General features: G+C 39.8%; 1 protein-coding gene across 2 annotated transcripts in view; it reads left to right on the forward strand.

Annotated features, from left to right (window-relative positions):
* Positions 1–23510, forward strand: part of ADAMTSL3 (ADAMTS like 3) — a 168092-nt gene that overhangs the window by 114661 nt on the left and 29921 nt on the right. For both annotated transcript variants that reach the window (XM_041418466.1, XM_041418468.1), the window contains exons 13-20: positions 3538–3742; positions 4577–4724; positions 5399–5483; positions 12084–12370; positions 19149–19278; positions 20334–20526; positions 21125–21304; positions 22090–22243. In XM_041418466.1, coding sequence (XP_041274400.1) covers positions 3538–3742; positions 4577–4724; positions 5399–5483; positions 12084–12370; positions 19149–19278; positions 20334–20526; positions 21125–21304; positions 22090–22243 — 1382 coding nt within the window. The remainder of the gene's footprint in view (positions 1–3537; positions 3743–4576; positions 4725–5398; positions 5484–12083; positions 12371–19148; positions 19279–20333; positions 20527–21124; positions 21305–22089; positions 22244–23510) is intronic.

Below are 23510 nucleotides of genomic sequence, written 5' to 3' on the forward strand. Positions count from 1 at the left end.
TTGTTACATTTTTATTCTTTTTTAACACCTGAATCAATTACAAGGATTTAAAACTTTTCAGGAGCCCTTGGATGTTTTATAAAGAATGTTAGGATTAAACAGTATTGAGTCACATTTGCTATTAATGTAAAGAATAATTGTCGATGAGTTAGTTGCATATTTATGTGAGTTGAATCTCTCCTTTATTAGGTCATGTAATGAATAATGTGTATTTTTCTAAAGAAGTAAAGATATGAAGTAATAAGAATGAAATCATAGACTTGCACAGCTTAGTGGAGCTACTGATTACAGCTGATATAAATGTCATAGTTTATTTCTGTAGCAATTTGTCCTTGTGGATCTGCTGTCCTGTGATGTACTTTGGCTTTCATGCATAGATGGGGATTTTTTTCCTCTATAGCTTTATCCTGTAGAGTGCTCTAATTATATTCTGTGTCTCTCCCTTTCCATTTCTTCTGCCAATGCCTTTGTACTTCAGATCTCTCCTGGAACTCAGCTTAATGTATTTACAGGAGTATTTCATCTTCTGAACCACTTAGGGCTTGGAGACCACTTGGAAGAGAAATTTAATCCCCCTTTCTGTGCTTTACTGTGCTCAGCACGTTTGCATGACACTGTGGTGAGATAGATTATGTCTGTGATAAAGCTGTGGGCAGGATCTCTTATTTCAAACACTAAGAACTACAGACAGGGGCCCACCTCATTTCAGCACCTCTGTGTGCTCTGTCAGAAAGCATCATGGTCTTCCTGGGTGATGCTTCAGAGGAAGGACTGTAAAATAGCAGGCAGCCAAGCAGGGCTCAGAGCTGGTGCCAGCAGGAAGGAGAGAGGAAATGGGCTGTATTGTACTGGGAGGGCTCATAAGGAAACACCACAAAGACAAAGAAACACCTTTTCTTGCAAGAATTGCTGAAAGAAAACAGCAGCTAAAATTTTGCTTACCTGCATGAGGAGATGACTCTGGTCCAGTGTGGATGCAAGTCTTGCTTCAGTGCAGCAGGATTTGTCTGTGCTGTTGCCTGGCAAGGAGCTGGAATGCATTACCCTGTGCTGGCTCTGCTTGCTTCTCTTTTTTAACCTGTTTCTTGCATGCTGACCCAGGATTGTTCTTGCAAAGCGGGCGGAAACCCAAAGTCCTGGATACAGACTGGAGCAAAGCTCTGCAGACTGCTTCACCTCCACCAGCAGCCCTGCATCACACCTCCTCCATAACACCAGGGCCATGTGGAGGCTGCCTGGCAGTCCTGTGGAGTGTACCACTGCTTTCCCATTCACACGAGGAAGTTGTGGGAAAGTCGTGGTGCACACCATAAGATCTTGAAAGAGTTCTCCTGTGGCTAGAGTTGTAAATGCCCCACTGAAATATTTTTACAGATGGAGAATTCTTTTGAAATAAATAGAAAAATTTCCCAGGATGAAAATTTTCTTTTAAAGCTTTTGGAATGCCTCCATTTATTTCAGACTTGTTGGACTGTTGAGGATCCCTTGACAGCTGTGGGTTCTGGAAAGTATCTCCTTGACTGCTTGCCCAAGACCCCCCCTTTTCCCCAGTAGCCATAGACCTCACTCCATCTTGAAAATTCTTGTGGGAGTATGGGGTCTGGAGTGTGTTTGAAACTGATGAGATAAAGAAAAACAACTATAAAACTTCACGCTATAAACACTTGCAAGCCTTATATTACATACAGCGCAGCGAGCCTTACATATATAAATCCATGAGCTGCTAATTCATTAAATAGTTAATTGCTCTTTAGTTCCTGACTTTTGAAAGAAAATTAGTTAACACTGGCCATTCCTTTAAGTCAAAGAAGAGTATAACTCTTGCTCTCCAAATGCATTTTATTATTGTGATATGACATCAGTATCTCAGCACACAGCTTTATTCAGAATGCTTTTGAGTGTATACTCCATGGTTGATGTCCCATGGCTTACTCTGTGTTTCATACTCATTCTTCTGTTGAGCTTGAGCATGACTAATATGGTTTTGTTGGCAGCCTAATGAATTGCCTAAAATAGGAAGTGTCCTTGATTTACATGCTGCATCATAAAAAGTAGATTGCTTAAATTTACCTTTCGTTTATCGGCTTTTGCTTCAGTGAGTCTGATATTATGGCTTCCTTTATGATAGCCAAGTTGATTACTCTTGATTAATTGATTTTGGTGGGATATTGTAGTCCCTGCTGTGTCCATTGTTCAGAACAGATATAATTATTTTAATGATCCTTTCTGAGCCTCTGCAGTAACAGAGATAAGGTTTAACTAACAAAACATTGATGAACATTAAGATGTCCTGCAGGACTCAATAATTTCCAAGGGCTTGGCTTTGATTCAGAAGGGACATGGAAAGAAAGCAAGAGAGAGGAGGTAAAGAGTTAGAAGTTGTTGTATGTGGGTCATTGGAACCTACAGACAAATACTTTGATAGAAGCTTGTTATGTCTAAATGTGACAGGAGCAGGACATTATTAAAGTTTGGTTTTTTTGAGAGGTGAATGTACACTCATGCTAAGAGGCAAACGAAATTGAGTCTGTAGCCTAAAAATCTCCATGTCATTCTCACTTCAGATGGTGCAACATTTTCCATCTTTATTGTAGTTAGGTCTAAGATTGTGAATAGATGTCCATTTTGGAGATATTTCTTCCCAGCAGATTGTTTATCATCTCTCTCGTGGAGGCTACTACCCCAGAGCTCTGCTGATTCACAGGTTTTCTAATCCTAAATTTTTCTTAATCTGTGCATTCCCTGCTGCAGGAGCAATCAGCTGAGTTAGCCAAAGCAGCTGAGATGGAAGAGCAGCTGCCTTTTGCTTGAAGCAAGCTGGAAAGTGTGAATATGAGGTCGTTCAACGGCATTTTAATGAGGGTGGGAAACTCTTGGAGAATTGCAGTCATGACCAGCCAAATGGTACCTGCCACAATTTAATTTCATCACAATCCTTATGGATGAAAGCAGTTTGGTATGAAATGGCTGGCTTGACCCAAAGTGTTAGAAATCCCTTAAAAATTTCTTCAGGAACAGATTTTTAAGGGTAGTCTGAATGATGTGAGCAGCCATGAGCCTGTAAGTAATAACACCCTCATTCAGGGCATCCAGATTCGTCTTTGTCTTTCAGACTTCATAGAATCATAAATACAAGGGCTTCTTGGTCTCTGACAATAGTAATAAGTGTCTATGTGATCATGCAAATTAATTGTCAAAAGTATTCAATTTAGATGATTTAGACTATTTGAAAGTAAATTCATTCCAGTAATCAAACTCAGTATATTCACAGTTTCTAACTTATGTATGAGAATAAGAGTTTCAGTTATGTTTTGAAATATACTTACATTTGCAGTTAAACTTCTGATTTTGCACATGAACTTAAGCATTGAATAAGGAAGGTAGGTCTGCAGGTCAATGTATTTGTATGTGGTAAGAATCCAGCAACCAAGCTACCAGTAAGCTTTAATTGACACTAAGGTTGGACTCAATATTTTGCATTTTTAATAGACCTTACTGAAATAGGAAAGAGCCTTATGAGTTTGTTTTTTTTTCCAGGTGGGAACATAACCCGTGGACTGCATGTTCAGTTTCCTGTGGAGGTGGTATTCAGAGGAGAAGTTTTGTGTGTGTAGAGGAGACCATCCATGGAGAGATACTGCAAGTGGAGGAATGGAAATGCATGTATGCCCCAAAGCCCAAAGTCATTCAGACCTGCAATCTGTTTGATTGTCCTAAATGGGTGGCAATGGAATGGTCTCAAGTAAGTAGAGAAGTAATTTGGACCTTCAGTCTTGTTTTCTAAAGAAAGCCTCTGGTCTTGTGTTACCATGTTTTATTAGCACAGGACTATTAGAAAAGTATAGCCCTGAAAGATAATCAATAATACTGGGAAAAGTTTGCTCTAAACAGTTCTGCCTGATAATCAAAACGTTGATGTGTCTGTGTGGAGCAAAATGTAAATGTAGAATTCCTTGTGCCTGTTCAATTCCTGCTTTGCATGGAGAAGTTAGAGACAGGTCAGGCCCCTTTGCAGTCAGGTCAGTTATGTCTCAGCTCTTGATAAATGTGGTATTTCACTGGCTGTAATAGTTAAAGGCATGTCTGTCTCAGGAGCTGGCAAGTCTGCAAGGGTGATTTTCCAGCATTCTTACCTTTCATTACAGCAACAATAGCCTAAGCCAGCCTGTCCTGGCTGTGGTTATCTGATACAGTCAGGTAGACCAGCACTCCTGTAATTCCTGCGTTCATCCAGATGGCATCAGTGACACCAGAGTGTAGAAAATGCAGCTCCCCTGACCCAGCCTTGACTGAAAATCACCACTGTGAGAGTGCATTCTCAGTGCACAGCCACTTCTATTTCAGCCTGCTGCCAACCAGATAAGCTTCACAGAACCCCCAGAAATCACTCGCATTCCCAAAACTTCAACCTTTTTTCCCAGCATCAACCTTTTCCTTATTCGCCTAGCGACACAGCGACAAATTCTTACATCTCTGTGGGAAAACTTTAGCCAACCCCTCATTGCTGCTTGTACCACCCTTCTGAGCAGTGTTTGCAGTGGCTGCAGCAGGCTGAGCTGCTCTGCTGTCTCCCCAGTGCACGGTGACCTGCGGCCGGGGGCTGCGCTACCGCGTCGTGCTGTGCATCGACCACCGCGGGCAGCACGTCGGGGGCTGCAACCCGCAGCTCAAACTGCACATAAAGGAGGAGTGCATCGTGCCAGTACCCTGCTACAAGCCAAAAGGTAACTGGAATTTTGTCTGGGTCTGTTATTGTTTTACATTTTTGTCCAGAGAATTAAAAGCCCCTGGTAACCTTTTACAGAAATGCCAGAAGCTGGAATTTACTAGGGCTTTTTTTTTTTTTTTTTTTTTTTCGGTTTCAGCAGAAACAAGCACTTTAATTATTGGTGCTAGGAAAAGTGCCCTGCTGATATTTTTTGCTGATAATGTGGCCAGACTGTCGTGAAGTGAACGTGCCAACTAAATCTATATAGTCTGGTCAAACTGGGAAAACCAGAATTAATGAGCTTAACACAGGGTGGAGGAGTTGTTCAATAATACTTGAAATGGGAATGAAACTCCATATGTATCACCTGGGATGTTCCTGTTTGTTTTAAATGAAATATGTTGTCCTGGTGTCAACATTCTCTGTGTGACTCAGCAGCTCATCAAGTTATACTCAAACTATTTTCCCTTTTCCTTCTCCATTTCTGCATATTTAAAACAAAGAATGGAGTTCAAACGGCATGATGAAGTTTTCTGGTAAATTTTGTTTTATTACCCTGAATATCTACAAAAGCAGTAGATCAATAAGCAATATCAACTGTGAAATTCTGAGGTGATTAATGCTGACATCTACATATTGCTTTGATTTTGGAGAAATTACTGAATGTTTTGAGTTTTTGTCCTCTACCAGAAAAAAGTCCTGTGGAAGCAAAATTGCCATGGTTTAAACAGTCCCATGAAATGGAAGAGACCATCACAGTCTCAGAAGAGCCAACGTAAGTACATGGCCTTTCACAGTGAAGAAACATTTCCAGTGTGTTTTGCAGATCTCTGGAATGATTGTTGCTATGCAGTTTGCTTTGACAGTTGGTCCTCCATGGGAGATGAGTCCTGTGGTGAGCTGTTCCTAATTTTGCATCTCAGTAACTTTGCTTCTGGAGCTCCTGTTCTGGATGATACACAGCTACACCATTACAGTGCCCCTATATCATTCAGGAATTCAAAAGGATCTTGATTTAGCTTAATTAAGCCCTAATTAATGCATGTGGAGATGCTTCAGCAGAAATAAATTAAATAACTTCAGTTTCATCCCGGTCATAGCTGTTACCTCAAGAATGTAGTGGTGGTATTAAAACTCAAGAGGTACTTTGTAGGGTTGCCAGGATTTCCTTGGGGGGTGAGACCAATGCATAAAGTGAGAAAAACCTGCTGATCCCTGTGCTTAGCTGCATCTATGGGGTGAGTTGTGCTATTTTACATGTGTATATGTGTGAAATAACATCTGGATTTTGTGAGTCCTCTTAAAAACTGATGAGGTTAAGCCTTGCAAGTCCTGGGGATGAAAGCATAACTTAAATCCAGCTACACTTGTTCATGACCCTTGTATGTTAGGGCATCCACACAATTCCTTATATCCCCTGTGTACATTTCATACACACACACACACATTTATTTATATGTGTAATATATTCAATATATAGGTATTAAAGTATTTAAATTTCTAAAAAATATTAACTTTATATATGGTGAGATTTTGAACAGTGTTTTGTTGTGCTGTATCAAATTCTGCACTCTTTTGTAGTATTGTCAGTTTGAAATAATTTAGATGAGCTGAATGAAGTTGCTTTGGATTTATATTGGTCTGATAGCACAGTGTACCTTATGCTTATTTTTCTTCTTCCATCAAGCTATTCCTGCTTTTTGGCACACATGCAGCAACAGGTGTGACCATGAGTAATAAAATCTTTACACCTGCAATGACTCACAGAAGAAACCCCTTGCCAAACAGGTGTTTATATAGTTATGGTGACTGTAGTTTAAACTTTTCACTGCTCTAGCCTCTCAAGTCAAGTGTCAACCTACTGTGAGTGGTTATTTCACTCTCCAAATCAGTGGCCCTGAATTCAGACAGGGTAGTAGCAAAGATATAAAAATAAAGGGTGATTGTCAAAGGGGGATGATGCAATCAAATGTGCCTTTTAAGTGTCAGGATAGCAGAATGAAGGTATATGAGGTCACTTCTAGAGAGGATTCAGCATGAAGCTATAAAGAAAATTATCTCTAGCATTACAAAGTCCTGCTGTGGCAACCATGAGCTAATGCAGTTTCTGGGTTTTTAGGATCCTTCAGCAGCAGTCTGACAGACCAGTCAGGGAGGACTGGCAGGGACACAGCACTGCTGCTTCAGAGGAGATGTAGAATGTAACAGAGCTGAGCCAGAAACTTTGTCATGGGCTGCCTTGTGCCTTGTCCTGACAATGACAGCAGTTATTCATCCTTCCTAGCTGTGACCCATACATTCCACTGTGGCCTCGTCCTTCTCCACTTACTCTGGAGAGTTAGATGTTTTCCATCTTTCATTCATGAGCTTCATCCTGTGCTTAGACTTTCCTTCACAATTTCCAGAAGCGTCTTCACCTAAGTCTGAAAGGTTTCTCCAGCCACCTCTGATGACTCCTCTCACCGTCCCCTCTGTGCTGAGGTGCTCTCAGGGGCTGTGCCTCCCCTCTCTGGGACCCAGCTCTAACACTGTAGCCAGATTCCCCATGAGTTTCAATTTACTGTCTTCTGCTGCCAACTGCATGCTCTTTAGTCTTCTAAGGAAGCTGGCAGGTAAGGAGAGATGAGAAATAGCTGATGCCTGACTTCATTCCTTTTTGCAGATTGTCTGTGGGTCGTGTGGGCAATAATGGTTTGCAACGAGAGAATTTCTTCATCAGTGCTGTAGACATCATGCCCAAACTACTCTGGTCCCTTCCAGCCAGAGTCAGTTTTTTAGGGCAGGGATTAAGATTTAAAGAGAAAAACTGTGACAATAAATTGTTCCTTCTCCCAGAATAAATTATAACAAGATTTCCCTCTGGTTCAGATCTGTTTACTTTTGTTATGTGTAATTTAGACATGGCACAGTGATAACTCACAGCCCACCTCTGCCTAGCAGGAGACTTATGATTTCCTTGGTAAAATGCAATCACTTTTAATTTCAGTTGTTCTCTTGTCATCCAAATTTAAACCACAATATGAAGTCTCAACTTCTAGTCCATCCTTTTATGACAACTTTCTCTCTATGCTTTTGTGTGATGTTTTAGTTGATAATGAATAAGAGAATAAATGCAGCTGTGTTTTAGAACCCACAAGTGATGGATATGCCAAAAGTAGCTTGTGGAAGATAAATACTTCTGCCGCTGTGGTCTACCACGGCTGGTGTCCTGAATTTACATAGAGGGGGAATGTTCAAAAGCTTCTTTTTTTTTATTATTAGCAAAATAAAAAATGACTGTCCTTAAAGTGAGGCCAAGAAAAATGTAGGTCTGACCTTTTTAGTTTTCAGTTGTGGAATGTGATGACAGTTGATACCAATCATTATTTTAAATGTTCTTCCCTCGAGCCTACTTAGTTACAGTGGGATTCGCAGAGAAGCTCCAGCAAGTTTTTGCATCCTTTTTATTACTTGTAAGTTAAAGAAATAGACACCTCTGCTGCCTTTCTCTGTCATTGTTTAGGGAAAAACTAAAATGCTTTCAAAAACTGATATATTTTTTTCAGCAAAATGAGCTAAAAAGTGATGTCAAATGCAGTGTTTCTCATACAGGTTCCCACTTTCGCATTGGAGTCATTTTCACAGACGTCCCCACTGTGCCTTTGGTGATGGAGAATTACCCATTTCTCACAGCTCCTTCTCTGAAAATGGGCTGGTGATTTCGTCCAATACATTACCCTTGAGGCTGAAAAAACCAGCAGTGTGCTTCTGTTCAGAGCAGGCAAGGGTGGTGCTGCAGGGAGGGGTAGGGTGCCTGGAAGTTCATCATGGAAGTTCTGCTCAGTAAGAGCTCACATTGTAGATCCTTTTTAGGCTTTTATCCAGGACTTGGTGCATTAGGACTGGACTGGAAATAATGCTAGAGCTGCCTTTTTTTCCTCATTATTTAGGTATTTTCTGTCTTAACTGAAAGCAAGAACTATGGTCATGAGGTAAATAAAAAATTAAGAGACACCATGTTTTCCAAGTATTTAGTAAGCTGTAGAGGACTGCACTGAGTTCAGTTTTCAGTTCAGATTTGATTTGTTTGAGTTGGACTGCTCTGTCCCAGTTTAATCATCATTAGTTTAGGTCACTGCTTCATTTCTCAGGTCATCCTACACTTGCTTTTACAGCATGTGCCAGGTGAATGCACATTTCCATTAGTGCTAGACTGATAACACTGCAGCATGGACATGCCCTCCATTGCATTTCTGGTGTCTTCATTATATATACCTGCTCAGATGGGTATAGCAGAAATTTAGTTCAATGTAGCATTGGGAAGAATGACTGGGAAGAAGTTGTAGGTGCTCAAATTTGCATTTTTCTATTTTCCTTTTTTTTAAATAAAAAGAGGAGTCTCGTCTATGAACCTAAAGATCTCAGAAAATTTCCAGTTCCCACTCTCCTGTCCATTATAAATTGCTGATGATCTACAAAGCCTTGTAGTACAAGTACTTTGTTGCTCCTTAATCCTGACCTGAGATGACTCTGAGTGTGTGCCCATTGAAGGCAGACTGAGTTTACTTCAGGGAAGTGTTGTGTCCAAAGCATTGTGTCCAGTGCTGTGAATGCCAAAATACCTCACATCTGAGCCTGGTGGAGTTTGCTTTAATGACCTGTCACAGGCTTTGCTTTTGCATGTTCAAGATGAAGGAAAAATAAAAAAAGCTCCATCTGCCTGAAATCAAAATTTAGATAAAAAAAATCATCTCTCTATGTTCCGTCAGTTCTTTGCTCTGCTTTCCTGTTAGCAGTCTCCGTTGGCTCCATCTGTTGAAAGTATTTGGTGTGACTTAAACATGATAATCCTTGGAGAAGTTTTATAGTTTAGGATTTCAATAGGTAAATAGTCACATGACTAGTTTAGCAAATGCCAAGGTACAATAAAAAGTATTTTGTGTGTTCATTTTTTATCTTGCACTTCACTGAAAAAATACCAGACACTAATATTCAACATGAAAAGCTCAATTCTAATACAGGCTTGCTATAAGTCAAGGAAAAAAATGCTTAGAATTTTCTGAGCTTCTTTATAAATCAGTTGGTTGCTGAGTGAAATTGTTGCCGTGGTTCAAAATTTCCTTTAGTTTATACAGGGTTTCAAAAGAATGTTTTTGAAATACATTATTTTTGGAATGTTTAAATGCACTCAACTAACAGTACACAAAACTTAACACTAATTTCTGGTATGCTGCTGTCATGCTTTTACCAAAAGAAGTTATTACTTTCAGACTATAAACTTAGGTATGGTTAGTAGACCAACTATTTTCAACTATAAAAGTCCATCAATTTTATTTTTCCAATTAGGTACATAAGTATAAATGGACCTAATTTTTTTTTTTACACAGAAGGAGAAGAAAATGATCATTCTGTTAAGCCTGTGCACACTGGCCTTGATCCAATAAAGCACTTAAGCACAAGTTTCCCTCTGAACACACTGTCATCCTGTTGTCTTCAAAGCACAGCTAATATGCTTAAGTCAGGCTCATGCTTAAGCATTTCATTGGATGAGGTGATTTTGCCACCCTAGGTAGTTTGCATGGCTGTCTTTGAAAAGACTGAGAGAACTGATGTTCCAGGGTTAAGCTGATTTTATCTGTTGGGGTAGGAGAAAGCCTTCTGTTGCAGCTTTTCCCACAGAATAGTCATTAGAATTTACATCAGAGGCATCTGGACACCGACCCCACCAGCTGTGCCATCGGACCCAGTGGGCTGTTGGGCTGCTCTAACCTGGCATTTGCTCAGATTTGATCACTGTAGGACACGGCCATGCGCTGTTGTGATAGCATCCTTCCAATAAACATCAATCTGGCCATCTAGGAAGGTTCTCAGACCTGTGAAGGGATGAGCACTGGGAGTTCTTGGTGTCAAGAGGAGCTGGGGATGACATGCCTTTTCCTGAAGTCTGATGAGGACCACTGAGCTCTAACAAAAATTCTGAGACAGCTCAAAGAAATTTTGATGGACATAGATAGATTTATCTTTGTAGCAGAGCTGAAAAGCTATTTCATTAACATCTCCTTAAAGAATAACCAGTTAATCTTTTAACCTCTGTTGGAAATGGGAATAGTTGGAAATGGAAAAAGTCACTTTTGGGGTCTCTCCCAGTCAGACCCTGGGTGACTATCCCAAGGGCTGACTTAGAGTATCCTTACAGGTTATCCAGCCATCTGTTCTCCTTTCTTCTATTTGATTCTTCCTCTGTGTATACTGGCAAGAAGTTATTGGCAAGATGATAAACTGTGCACAGCATCAAACCACACTGTTGACATTTTTCTGTGCTTACTGTGTATGCAGAGTGTAAATACTGATTTTTGTCTTACACAACTGTTTTTATGTTTGTAAGGGCAGCTTTCCTGCAGTAAGGGAAAGAATTCTTTATCCAAGATAAGGGCCAAATCTTGAATCCTAATTTGGATCTTTCTTTCCAAATACATTTTTAACATTGGTCAAATTATCCTCCTATATCTCCCACTGGTGTTTTGATCATCAGCTACCTTTGGACATATAATAAAGGCCAACTGCAGCCTTTTCATGTGGAAAAAAACTTCCAGGAAAGTCTGTATTTGACTTCTTATAAAGTACACCCCAGAGCCACCCAGGATAACTTTATTAATGAAATCCAACCCCTTGTCTCTAGTGCCATTTTTAAAATTATTGTCAGATATTAATGTGACCCTCAAAGTCAGAGAATATGATAGCAAATTCATGACCTGTAAAACAAGATTTTATTGTAGTTCATCAGGGGCATAAATGCTTTCTAATAAAAATGATGGACTGTAGACTGGTTAGACTTCTTTATTATTTATGAGAGACTCCTTGCAAGATTGGATCTGAAGAGCCTGCAGTGGTGTGCACTGGATACGGCTCTGTTTGAAAAGTGCTTCTCCTCTCTCTGGTTGCTGATTATTAGTATGACAAAAGGTGAGGACACCTCAGATATAAGCAGATTGCAAATATACTTTTGGCATATACCCAAGTCTGTGTATCTGGGGAGCTATTTTATATTGTACAGATGCATCTTCCTGGAGTTTCTCCCTTTTTTCCCGCTGAAGGAGACTGAGAAAAGATTTAGTTTTTTTCCTTTTTCTCAGGAAAGGATACAGCTTTCCCTGTTCCTCATGATTCTGTCTCCTCTTTTCCTACATCTTCTTGTGTGAATTTTGGCAAATGGTCTGGGCTGTGAGAGTCAAGTGAGAGACTTAAGACACCTGATTGTGCATTCTATTTAAGCTCCAGTACAATGTATTTTCTGCTCTCTGTATAAACACCCATTTATGTGTGTTGCCTGTGTTTTAGCTGTGCACACACAGACACAATTGCAGGGAATAAATGACAGTGCTGTGATGATCTGCAGGTTTATTCCTGAGCCCTGGTCTCCGTGCAGTGCCACGTGTGGCAGTGGCATCCAGGTGCGGGACGTGAAATGCCGGATCCTTCTGGCGTTTACTCAGACCGAGGTGGAGCTGCCTGAGGAGGAATGTGAGGATGAGAGGCCACCCACAGAGCGAGTCTGTCACCAGGCATCCTGTGACAGTGATCCTGTCCCCTACACGCCTGAATTTCCTCATGCTGAAGATGGCACTGTGATTTATGACTGGGAATATATTGGGTTCACACCATGTTCAGCCACATGTCTTGGAGGTACCTTTTATTTTTTCTTACTTTATCCTGAGTTGTAAGAATTTTGCATTGTTTGGTATTGTTGCATCTCCTGTTAGTGTTACCTTAAAGAAACTATGTTGATCTGTAGGAAAACCGGCAGCTACAAGCTTTAACATATTTTTGGTTATCAATAGAGTATTTCAAACTGCTTTCTTTCCTTCGGCAAACACTTACTGGGTAAAGTAAGGTGCAGAAATTTGATACAGCAACTTGCTTTGGTCTTGCTGCTGCAGGAGTGTCAGCTGCCAGGCCCCCTGTGGTACCAGTATGTTTGATACATCAGTGGTGGAAATGTTTAGATGATCTACCTTTTCCTAGGAGCCAAAAGTGTGTGGTTTCAGAGTAAAAATTCCCGTGTTTGTTCCTTTTCTTCCAAAAAGGTGCCATTTTCTGCAGAACTCTGTAGGAATACAGAGCTGTAATTAGGGAGACTTGCTTCCAGCCTGGCCGGCATGGAGATCAAACAGGAGCTGGTTTGGGTCTGGGTGCACTGTATCACTGCCTGGGGTTCTGTGCCATACATCTGTCTGCAAGTAGTTAGGCACATTCCTGCTTGGATGTAATCGAATCTCCCTGTCGTCGTAAGTACATGTTACCAGACAAGGCTGCTGGTGTTGCTACTACTTACTGTACTTTGGGACTGAACACGGTGAGTTATGAAGTGTTAAGTGGAGGCAGTGGAATTGTGAACACACCTATATATGACAGGACTGCTGACATCAGTGGGAAGTGAAGACAGTTGTACCCATAGAAGAAATAATAAATGTAGAAAAAGGGGAAACAGAAACAATTGGAAGTGGGGAGCGAGATAGAGCTCACAGACAGCAGCCTCCTTGGTGCTGGAGCACCAGCTCAAAGCTGGAAGACAGGAGATAGGAGGGATGCCCCAGAATGGGATCAGCAGGATGGTAAGTGACTGATAGTGCCTCCTTTATCATTTAACACTGCTGCTTACTGAGGGGGTTGATCCACAGGAATAACAGCACCTGTGATCACAAAAGCTGGAACATCCCATTGCCTGCACTACCTGCAGTGGGCATCATGACTGGCTAGGGAGGAGAGACTGTAGTCCAAGTGTGTTTGTAGCAGCATGACATGGTAGTGACAGCTATCATGGCTGAGTGACTCTGTTTCATATTTTAATAAGAGAAATCTTTTTAGAAATAGGGAAATTGTACTGTAAAGCAGAAGCAAACCATTCATTAATTCCAAATTTGTAGTTCCGGTATCTCAACTGATTTTTGTAACATACAGCCATTTTCTTGCCATCTTAAATCCACTTTACTGCTTTTTAGCCAATGTCTTTGCCAGAGGTGTTCTAAAACTCCAAGGCTTTTGAATTTTGAGGATATCATTAGATATTTAGGATGAAATAATCTCTAGTCTTTATCTGCTATTGCACATGTTGCAATTGCATTCTGCATCTTCAAGGGTGAGTTTGTCTTTGCAAAAGCATCCCCTTAAAAACTTGCACTTGGTGTGCAGACTGATGGTAATTTAAGGAGCCTGCACTGAACACAGCATTGGAAGGAACTTCAAAATGACTGATGAGCAGAATCTTGTGTTCAGCTTAAATTTTGTTCCTGAGGGAGCCAAGCATGAACTCTGTTGTTGACTTCTGACCCTTTCATGAATTTGCTAGATTCCCTGACCCAGAATTGTCCTGTAGGTGTTCACAGTAATCTAACAATTTGTTTGCTATGCAGTAGAAATGACTCACTTGAAGAAGTTTGAAAGACAATATCTGTTTGTGTTTTTAAGACTTCTGTGGTATCACTGGTACTGTGTCTAGACATTTTCCTTATGTGATGCTCCTGGGAAATGTGGGAAGTTGTCAGGGTGTTTTATCAATGAGCAGCTTCAGAAGCCCCCATGTTGCTGTGCTAGTTAGGTGATTTTTCCTTTCTATCAGCTCTGGTCTTCTGACTGTTTTGGCAAAGGCTTTCAAACAGACCAAAAATTACCTGCCGATAAATAGTTTTAAGGGAACCAGACATCTCTTCTGTTTCCAGCTCACTGCAATGTACTAGCTAATGATCTCACTGTCTACTATTTTTCCATTGTGCAGTTCAAAGGAGCTGATCCATTTCTGCTAAGTTTTATGTTCAAATCTCATTTCAATTCGATGAACTCTTTCGTTATAAGAAATAAATGTTGTCTGAGTTTGGAATAACCCAGTGTAATGTAAATTATATTAGGTATTTTTCTCTAGTATGTATGCATCTAGCAGTGGCTATTAAAACAAATTCCTGTGGATTTCTGTATCCTCAGAACTCCCTGCCCCCGTTTCTTAGTGCTTAACTCTTTCTGAATGAGGAAAAATTCTGCAGGGTTTAAGCAGGCTGGAAGCTTTTATAGCCAATATTTGAGCAAAGTCCGAATCTCTCTTTCAGAGCTTGTCACTTGCACCTTTTTTTTAATCCTCACGCAGACCAGACTTGTAATTCAGTCTCCTCTGGTCCCTCTGCAAAGCAGATGAAAAAATGCAGGTGGAAAGATTGGCCTTTTTGGGTATTAGACTTACAGAGAGTGATTTGCAAGGTGTTATCAAACATCATCTTTCCAGTTCTAGAGCAACAGTCACCCCAGTCTGGGGTCACTTGTGTGCTTTCTGCACCAAACCTCTGTGGCTTCTCATGCAGCATGTGAGGAGCCAAACAAGTTGAGATTTTGAGAGCAGCTGAGTTTTTTTATGCCTCTTAGCATAATTAATGCTTCCTTCATCAGTCTTTCCATGAGTGTAAATAAAAGTTGTCGAGGCCTGTTAGTCATAGGCAGACATCACCTTTAATACCCGTAGGAAGCTCTGTAACCAGTCTGAAATCTAAAGATCTGTTTTTTTATTCAGTGCCTGAAGAAATCCCAAACTGAAAATAAGCCAGCTATGTGCTTGGGGATCTCAAAATTTGCCTTCATTTTCCCTGAATGTTTTTTTGGGTTTCTTTGTTTTTGTTTTTGTGTTCTTTTAAATCTGAAGAACTTTGGCGGTGATGTGAGAGTCCCAGATGTAAGTTTAGTTTACATAATATCATCAGTAGGGAATTAATAATCATTATGAGAATAAAGAACATACCTGAAGAGAAATGTTTTTGTTACAATCTGTAGCATTTCTTTAGTGTTGTCAATCATTTACTACTCAACAATATTTTAAAGGGATGTTTTTAATTTTAAAAATCTCTGAACGTTTTCTTGTTTAAATGTGCTTTTAGTTGCAAGAGGCAGATTTTGCTGGTTAAATGTTGTTGTTATTATTATTGTTGTTGTTGTTGTTATTTATACTCCATATGCTTCAAATATGGTTATTTGGGCCACCTAAAGTCATTACCTTGGCCTAAAAATAATGACATTAAGCAATAAATAACATATGCATATCCTGTTATTTCCTCTATAGCCTCTGTGGCTTTGGTAACTTCAGAGTGCAGTCAAGTTGTGTTTTCAGGCTTTTGTCTGGACCATAAGGGCTAAAAGTTTACCATTTTATTTATGAGAAACCTGAGATCTCTAGAATATTAATGGATTCTAGCCAAATTTAAGAGCTCTAAGAAAAACAATGACCGTTAAGAGACTCACATATAAAGCTGAGAGAATTTGCTCTCAGCTTGTGTTGGAGTCACCTTGATACCTGGTCACTCGTATCGTTTGTTTCATTAGCTGCAGATGTTGTTTACTCTCTTACAGAAGTATAAAATAGATTCACAGAGAGGCTCAAGGATATGTAGAATTTGGCATTTCTTCTGAGTTATTTTCAGTTTATAGTAAATATTTTTAAGAAGCCACCAAACTGAGACAATCTGATGTAAATAAATGTCTTTCCTCTTCCAGGTATAGAGAAACCACCTTTTTGACTTTTGCACAGCAGCTTTCCACCCCCAGTTTCTTTGTACTTTAAAAATGCAGGAAGAGAAATTCTGGGCTTAATTCAAGCATTTTGATCTTTTAAAACAGCTTCAAGCACTGTATATTTCATCGCACAGAAAAGATTGTAGAAGAATGTAAATGTATGTGGTTTGAATGCTGGGTTAAAATAGAAAATATTCTATTTCACTGAATAGTAGGGTAATTACTACAATAGTGCATCAGATTACTGTAAAAATACTTAATGCTCCCTGTTGCATACATAATGTTTTAGTTAAATTATCTACTATGTTTATATTATAAGCCAAGAAAGTCATACATATAAAACTTTGCTTGTTTGAATAATAGATTTTTCCATTTTCCAATTGACATAGAATAAGTTTATCAGCAATTGAAGTTCCCAGCTAATGGAAAATTATAGTTTGGGGTGAGAAATCTGATTAATTGTGAAGACATTTTGACAGTTAAGTTCAAGCAAATTTAACATCAATTAAGTGCAGTTATTTATTGAACAGAGTTCTTGAACTGAGAAGGAAGGAACAGGAAGGGACTTCGTGGTAGGTTTTTAACAACTCTTTAGTATCCATTTTGTACTTACAGCATCAAAACAGGGTGCAAGTTTTCTTTCATTGAGGGCCCTGTGGGGAAGAATTGCTAATGCAGTTTGTGCTCTGTACTTCAGTCAAATGAAAAACACACCACATATCAACATTTTCTTCTCTTAATGTGATTAAAGCGCTGCAGGTCCTGCTGCAAGGCAGGAACGCCTTAATGAACTCCAGGTGGCAATTTGTAGACAGACCCCATCACCTGGTATGACATGCCTTTTGTTCATTTGGCTGGCCAATTTAGCTTATATAACACCAAGATAAAAAGTTCCCTTGACATTATTGCCAATTTAGATGGTCTGAGGGGAATTTCATTTCATTCCCCTCCTTTAAGTGAGATGTTAAGGCAATTCTATGTGTTGCAACCTGTTCCAGAGCAGAAGCATCACCTTGGAGCATGATTTTCTTACAGCAACACAGGAAGGTCAGCAAGGCTAAAGCTTGGTAGCACAGAGTAGATTATGACCTAAAATATAGATTGTATGGATGCTTGGCATGGACTTGCTTACTTGTCTGGTAAGGCAAATCTGTTTCTGTCAGAACCCACCTCTAAATGCTTCCTTCTCTCCTGTAGACACTCAAACATGCATTTCCTATGTAAGGGGAAAGGGAAGCTGCTCCTGTTAAACAAACACTTGAGAATTTACTGGAAAGAAAGCTTTTGATTCCCCTACTTCTGTAACAAAAAATATGCTTATTGTTTTGTCATCTTTGGGCATTTTGATGCCTGTATTACAGTCATGGTATTTGTTGTTAAATATTTATTCTCAGCCTGGCTAGTAAAGTAGTTTTCCCACAATGCCTGTGTTCTACGTTAACAGAATTATCAATACTTTGATACAAGAGAACTGAACAGGTTGTCAATCATATTTAAGGTCAGGTCTTTTGTTCTACAAAAATTCATCACTTGGTAGATGTAGTCAAAACATTTATATTACAAGGTCTTTCTGAACTGCAAATGAGTCCCAGAGGGGATCTCGAGGTGTACCAAAGAGCCTGAAAGAAATTGGAATTTGTGTTATTCTGAAAATTGCTACTGGTTTACCCCTGCTGAGGTGTCTGAAGTAGTTTGGCTGACTCAGGTGGGACTGTGGCCTGGGCTGGCTACACTGGACTGAATCAAAATTGTTATAGATGGAGGGAACATCTTTGGTTTATGAAAAAAATGACAGTGCTTGTGTACAGGAGTGAAATATTGTCCTGGGGGTGGAACTTTTTTTGTCAGGTATTTCAGCCCTCTGGAATCAGAATGGCTGGTGGTCAGCACTGTCCTTACAAAATCACAGAAGACAAGTGAATGATAAGAAGGAAAGGAATTTAAATTCTATGAATCTGGTTCTTCAAGAGCCATTTTTTCCTGGAAACAATAAAGGTATTTTATGATTTCAGCTCTTTTGTTCTATAGGATTTGGATCATTAGCATTGCTTATGTAGAGAAACCCAGATACACAGAATCCCCCAGGCACATCACAACCATCTTGTATTTTATGCATGTGAGTGAGCTTTGAAATTGAGCAAGGCTTTCATACTAAAAAATATGATATATAAAATTGGATAATTGCACAAGTTTAAAATAGAAGTAGTCCACTGAATGTGTATTCACTAAGCTGTCTTGTTCTAAAGGAAACTTACATTACGTTTCAGTTTGCTCATAGAAATCTGAGCATTAGTAATATTCCATGCTTTAGTAATAAGATCCAGGTAGCAAGAGCTGCAGATCAGAAGGTGCCAAGAATGGTAACTAGTCAGGAAAGCTCTAGGCTGGGTCAGATTTGCTGCCTTCAGCAAAACCATTGCATCTCTTGGCCACTGAGAATGGCTGACTAAACATAGAACGTTTCTCCTGACTATAGCTTTGCAAGTTTCCTGCATTTCTACAACAATTTTTGCCGATCTTTAGCTTTTTATTAAAGGCAAGGTAAGTGAGAAGGAATCACTTTCACCTCAGTTTTGGCAATGGAGGTAGTAGCTGGTTTAGGATCATTACTGAACCAGTAGATGCAGCCTCTGCTAGTAGCTTGACAGAAAAGCCTGGTTTTTTTATTGGGTTTTAAAGTGGTAGAATACCAAATCAAGACTTTTAAATATCATAGAAGTAAAGTTAACATATAATTCCCGAATATCTTCTGAGTATTAAATATATAAACTGTCTCTGCATTCCTTTTCGCTTGAGATGTTCCTTTTAAGCCTGCTGTCTAATCCAGTGCTTTTTTACCAATTATTATTCAAGAGCAAGCTTTACAGAAATCTCCTCCATCTTCAGGGTTTCATGGCTGTTTCCCTTTCAAATGCAGGGACACAGGAAGCCATTGCCATGTGTCTGCACGTAGACACAAAACAAGGTGTCAGTGAAACCCTGTGTGACAATTCCAAGAGGCCGCCCCCGATGACTCGGACCTGCAACACGGAGCTCTGCCCCCCGAGGTACCCTGAAATAATGGAATTATGTGGTGGCAAAGGAAGGGTTAATGGGACTTAAATAAACATTGGCTTTCTCAGAAAGGGTTCAGATTGCAGGACTGTGGTCATGCTTTTGGGATGGAATTTCACTATTTCCGTTTTCAACAAGGTTTTGGGATTGGGGTGCTTTTTTGGTCTTGTTCACTCCTTTTCCACTCTTCATATCTCACTGATGAAATAGGGGACATTTTCTGAAATAAATCTCTTCCATGTTGAATATCTGCCAGTGTTGGAAAAAGAGCCTTAACTCTCCTAGTAGTACTAGGAAAATTTCAAGGATATTTTACAAAAGAAAAGCTGAGGATATTCACTTTTTATCTTTACTGAATTAAAGGAAAAATGAAAATACGATTTAAAGGCATCTCAATTTAATGCTTCTTTAGTAGCCCCATGTAGTTCTTATGTTTATTTGGAGATTCTGGGGAAAGAACAAACCCAGTCTAAATCCCAGAAAATCTCTAGGTCACTTGATCACTTGAAAGGGCCGTATGTGAAATTTTGATGTGTGCTGACTTGTTTACCTATTTCTGATCTCTGATATCCCAGATCCTTTAAAAATTGTTTCTATGTGTTTGCAGAAACCTGCTCTTGCTAAATGTAGGGAAGAAGTTAACAGGAACAGGATGTTTTATAGAAAACATGTATGCATTTAAAGGAAGTTTTCTAAATATAAGAAAGGTCTATTTACATATTTACATTTATCAATGTAAATATCAGCAGGCTGCCAACAGGCTGTTTTTAAGAGAAACACTCTAAAGGTAAATACTGGGGTAAAATTTGTCTGAAAACGACGTATATTATTTTATTGTTAATAAATTCTGCATTTGTTCGTTACCTGCAAGTTTATAAATCCAGTTTATACTTTCGCGCTCCAGCTAAACCAAAGGGGCGTTTTAACCACTGATCAATAAGTGTGCCTGCAGCTGTGCTTTTTGCTGGGCTGTGTTTGGATGAGACTGTTCCCTCCCCAGTGTGAGGTGTGTTGCTAAAGGTGAGCTGTTGGCTGTGTTTTGGGACAGGTGGCAGAGCGGGCCCTGGAGCCGCTGCTCGGCGAGCTGCGGGGTGGGGATCCAGAGCCGCGCCGTGTCCTGCCAGCAGCCCGGGGCATCTGCTCCTGCTGCCCACCAGTGCAAGGACCCCAAGCCTCATTCTCTACAGGCCTGTAACCAGATTGATTGTCCCCCTGCTTGGCACGCTGAGGAATGGCAGCAGGTATGGGTCACAGAAAGAGGCTAAATGGGTTCCTCTGGCCGAGAAGGACTCTTCAGCATGGAAGGCAGCTCCCAGCCTTCTGTGTGTGTTTCAACTTCCATCATTAGAACAAACTAACCCAAAAGCACTGCTTTAGACTCCTGTGCTGATGAGTAGTCACAAGATGAGGTGGAACTCCTTGTTAGGATTTCAGAAGGCTGGATACCTGTTATTCCACACATCAACTCTCTCCCTCTCTAAACACAATAACCTTCCTTGTTAGGATTTCAGAAGGCTGGATAGCTGGATACCTGTTATTCCACACATCATCTCTCTCCCTCTCTAAACACAATAACCTTTTTTTTTTGTTTTTGTTTTATTAACTGGTGAGTGACATAGATTCATGCATAAGATGCATGTTTTTCTCTAAGATTTCTACTACTTCCATGCAATCAGGTAGTATGTTTGACATTGGAACTCCAGTTCTCATCTCAAATATATTAAATATTTTAACATTGAATTTTCCATGCTGCTTGATTTCACATTGAAATAGATGTCATTTTTCAAGAGCACAGATGTCCATGCAGTTGTAAATGCTGTATTTGATCCTTCTCCTTAGTGTTCACGTACCTGTGGAGTGGGGATTCAGACCCGCAGAGTGTCCTGTAAGCAGCTGCTGACAGATGGAAGTTTCCTGAAACACCCTGACAACACCTGCCAGGAACCCAAATTGCCAGCTACTAAAGCATGTGCAAAAGTTGATTGTCCTCCTCAGCTGGTCTTTGGGGAATGGTCCAAGGTGAGCAAATCTCAATAATGGTGAACCAAATCCCTCCATTGCAACAAAAATTCTGAAGGTTTCTGCCTGGGAAAATGAGCTGCCTGGAGCTCCAGGGCAGCTGAAGCTGTCACGAGGCCTGTCCTGAACATCTGTACATCCCTGCCTGCAGCCAGACTGACCACAGCCCCCTTCATGGGCAGTGCTTCAGTCACTGGAGGGCATTGCATGCTTTCTACCAGACACGTTTAGCTATCAGTAATTTCATGGTACAGCTTTCAAAAAGAAAATCTTTGCATTATTCTGGAATACATCCTCCTCCTTTCCTGTTTAATGCAAGCTTGCTACCACTCTCCAATTTTCAAAATGATTTAGAAAATTGAATTTCAAAGCTGCAATTACAGTTTCATGCAATACAACCTCAGAGAGCGGGTTGAGAGACTTGCCAGAGACTGTTTAGAACCTGCTGAGTTTTTTTCTCTCAGGTACCAGATCTCATTGCTCTGTTTTGCCCATGGCGGGGCATAAATACTGTCATATTACTTTAATTCATTATGTGCTTGCTGGAAAAACTGTCTTATATTCTTACTGCCTGGAAAAGTGGAGAGAATTTAATAACTAATATTAGAGACTAATAACTAGATAACACAAGGATTCCTATGAAGTAAAGTGTGCGTACTCTTTCAGAACAAAAAAAAAAAAAAATTAAGAAATATTAAAAGAAAACCACCAAACAAACTAGTTTAAAATTAGCATGTGTGGCGTGGAGCATCAAGTTTAGCTTGACTGCACCCTTCCTTTCACAGTGCTCAGTAAGCTGTGGTGTTGGAATCCAGAGAAGGAAACTTGCCTGCCAAAACCTAACAGCAAAGGGCCAATATGTCACATTAAATGGATCGATGTGCAGTGCTCTGTCTCCTTCACTGCTTGTAAGGTCTTGTCAGATGAATGCCTGCAACAGTAAGTATGTGACTTTATCTGGTTCCTTGCTGATTTGGAATGATCTATTTATAAAGAGAAATCTGTATGCACATTAATTCACTCATCTCCCTATACTATCACAACAAAACTTGGCACAAACTGAGTGTCATAATTGCTATACCAGTCATTGCTTTTATTTTTATTTCTACCACTCAAAAACAAAGGTTATGATCTCAAGAAATACTTTTTGAGTATATATTATGGTACATACCTCTCACCCTCATTCTTATGCACAATTTGATCTGATTTTTCCTTTATCATTTACACTATTCCAACTGGGGGAAAAAAAGAATAATAAATTTAACATAAATTACAAAGGACATTAGAAAAGATAAGAATCCAGTTCTGCCTTGTCTTTTCTCTGTATGTTTGTATTATACTGGACATTTTGCTTAACATGCAGGAATTCAATACCTGAAACTCTGTGCCAGTGATAATTTTAGGTGTAATTTCTATCTTTCCTTGCAAAAACTACAATCCTGGCCTCGTTAGCTGCACAAGGAGTGGTGACAGTACAGACATTCTTTGAAAAATCTGATGTTTTATTGCTGTCTATATAAGAATCTTTTCAGAAAGGTTGTCTATGGAAATTGTAAAATTTGGGCACAATTGGGTTATGATACTGATGGCAGTTGCACTAATTGTTTAACAGCAATGGGAAAACCTCTCTGACGCAGAGTGTGTTCAATTACATATGCTATTTTAGAATAGGCAGATCTAAATGCAGGCTCCTGATGTCTGAACCTGTGCTCCTCTTCCTTTATAATGGAGAGTTGTTGGTTTGCAGGTTTGGGGAGCAGGGGGCTGAGAAGAAAGGGAAGAAAAAAAGAGCTTGTAGTTTTGAGCTGGGGGAAAACAGAAAGCTCTTATCAATGGCCTGGTTCTGATCACAGGTCAGACACAGCCATGTTTTGACTCAGCTCGTAGTGTTGTGAAGAAATAGCTACTTTATACATTTTAAAGCTTTGCTTTAAAAATTATTCACAAAACAACATAAGAAATAGAATAATTACTGATTCATACATAATATGAAACTTCTTTTCCTGGCCTGCATTTCAGATTAACATGCCAAAATCCTGAGGTTCAAAACTCCACTTAAATAAAGCCCTGTGGACTTTCAGGAATGTCCTTGGCATAAGGTTTAATAAAATATTTTGAGTTGCATATCTATCTGAATTTAATTAATTGTGGATAGTTGAATGGCAGTGGAGCTGGTTTGCAAATTGCTTAGTTCAGACTGATATTA

Source organism: Onychostruthus taczanowskii, unplaced genomic scaffold (assembly GCF_017590055.1).
Source record: "Onychostruthus taczanowskii isolate IOZ18803 unplaced genomic scaffold, ASM1759005v1 scaffold6, whole genome shotgun sequence".
NCBI classification, from domain to species: Eukaryota; Metazoa; Chordata; class Aves; order Passeriformes; family Passeridae; genus Onychostruthus; species Onychostruthus taczanowskii.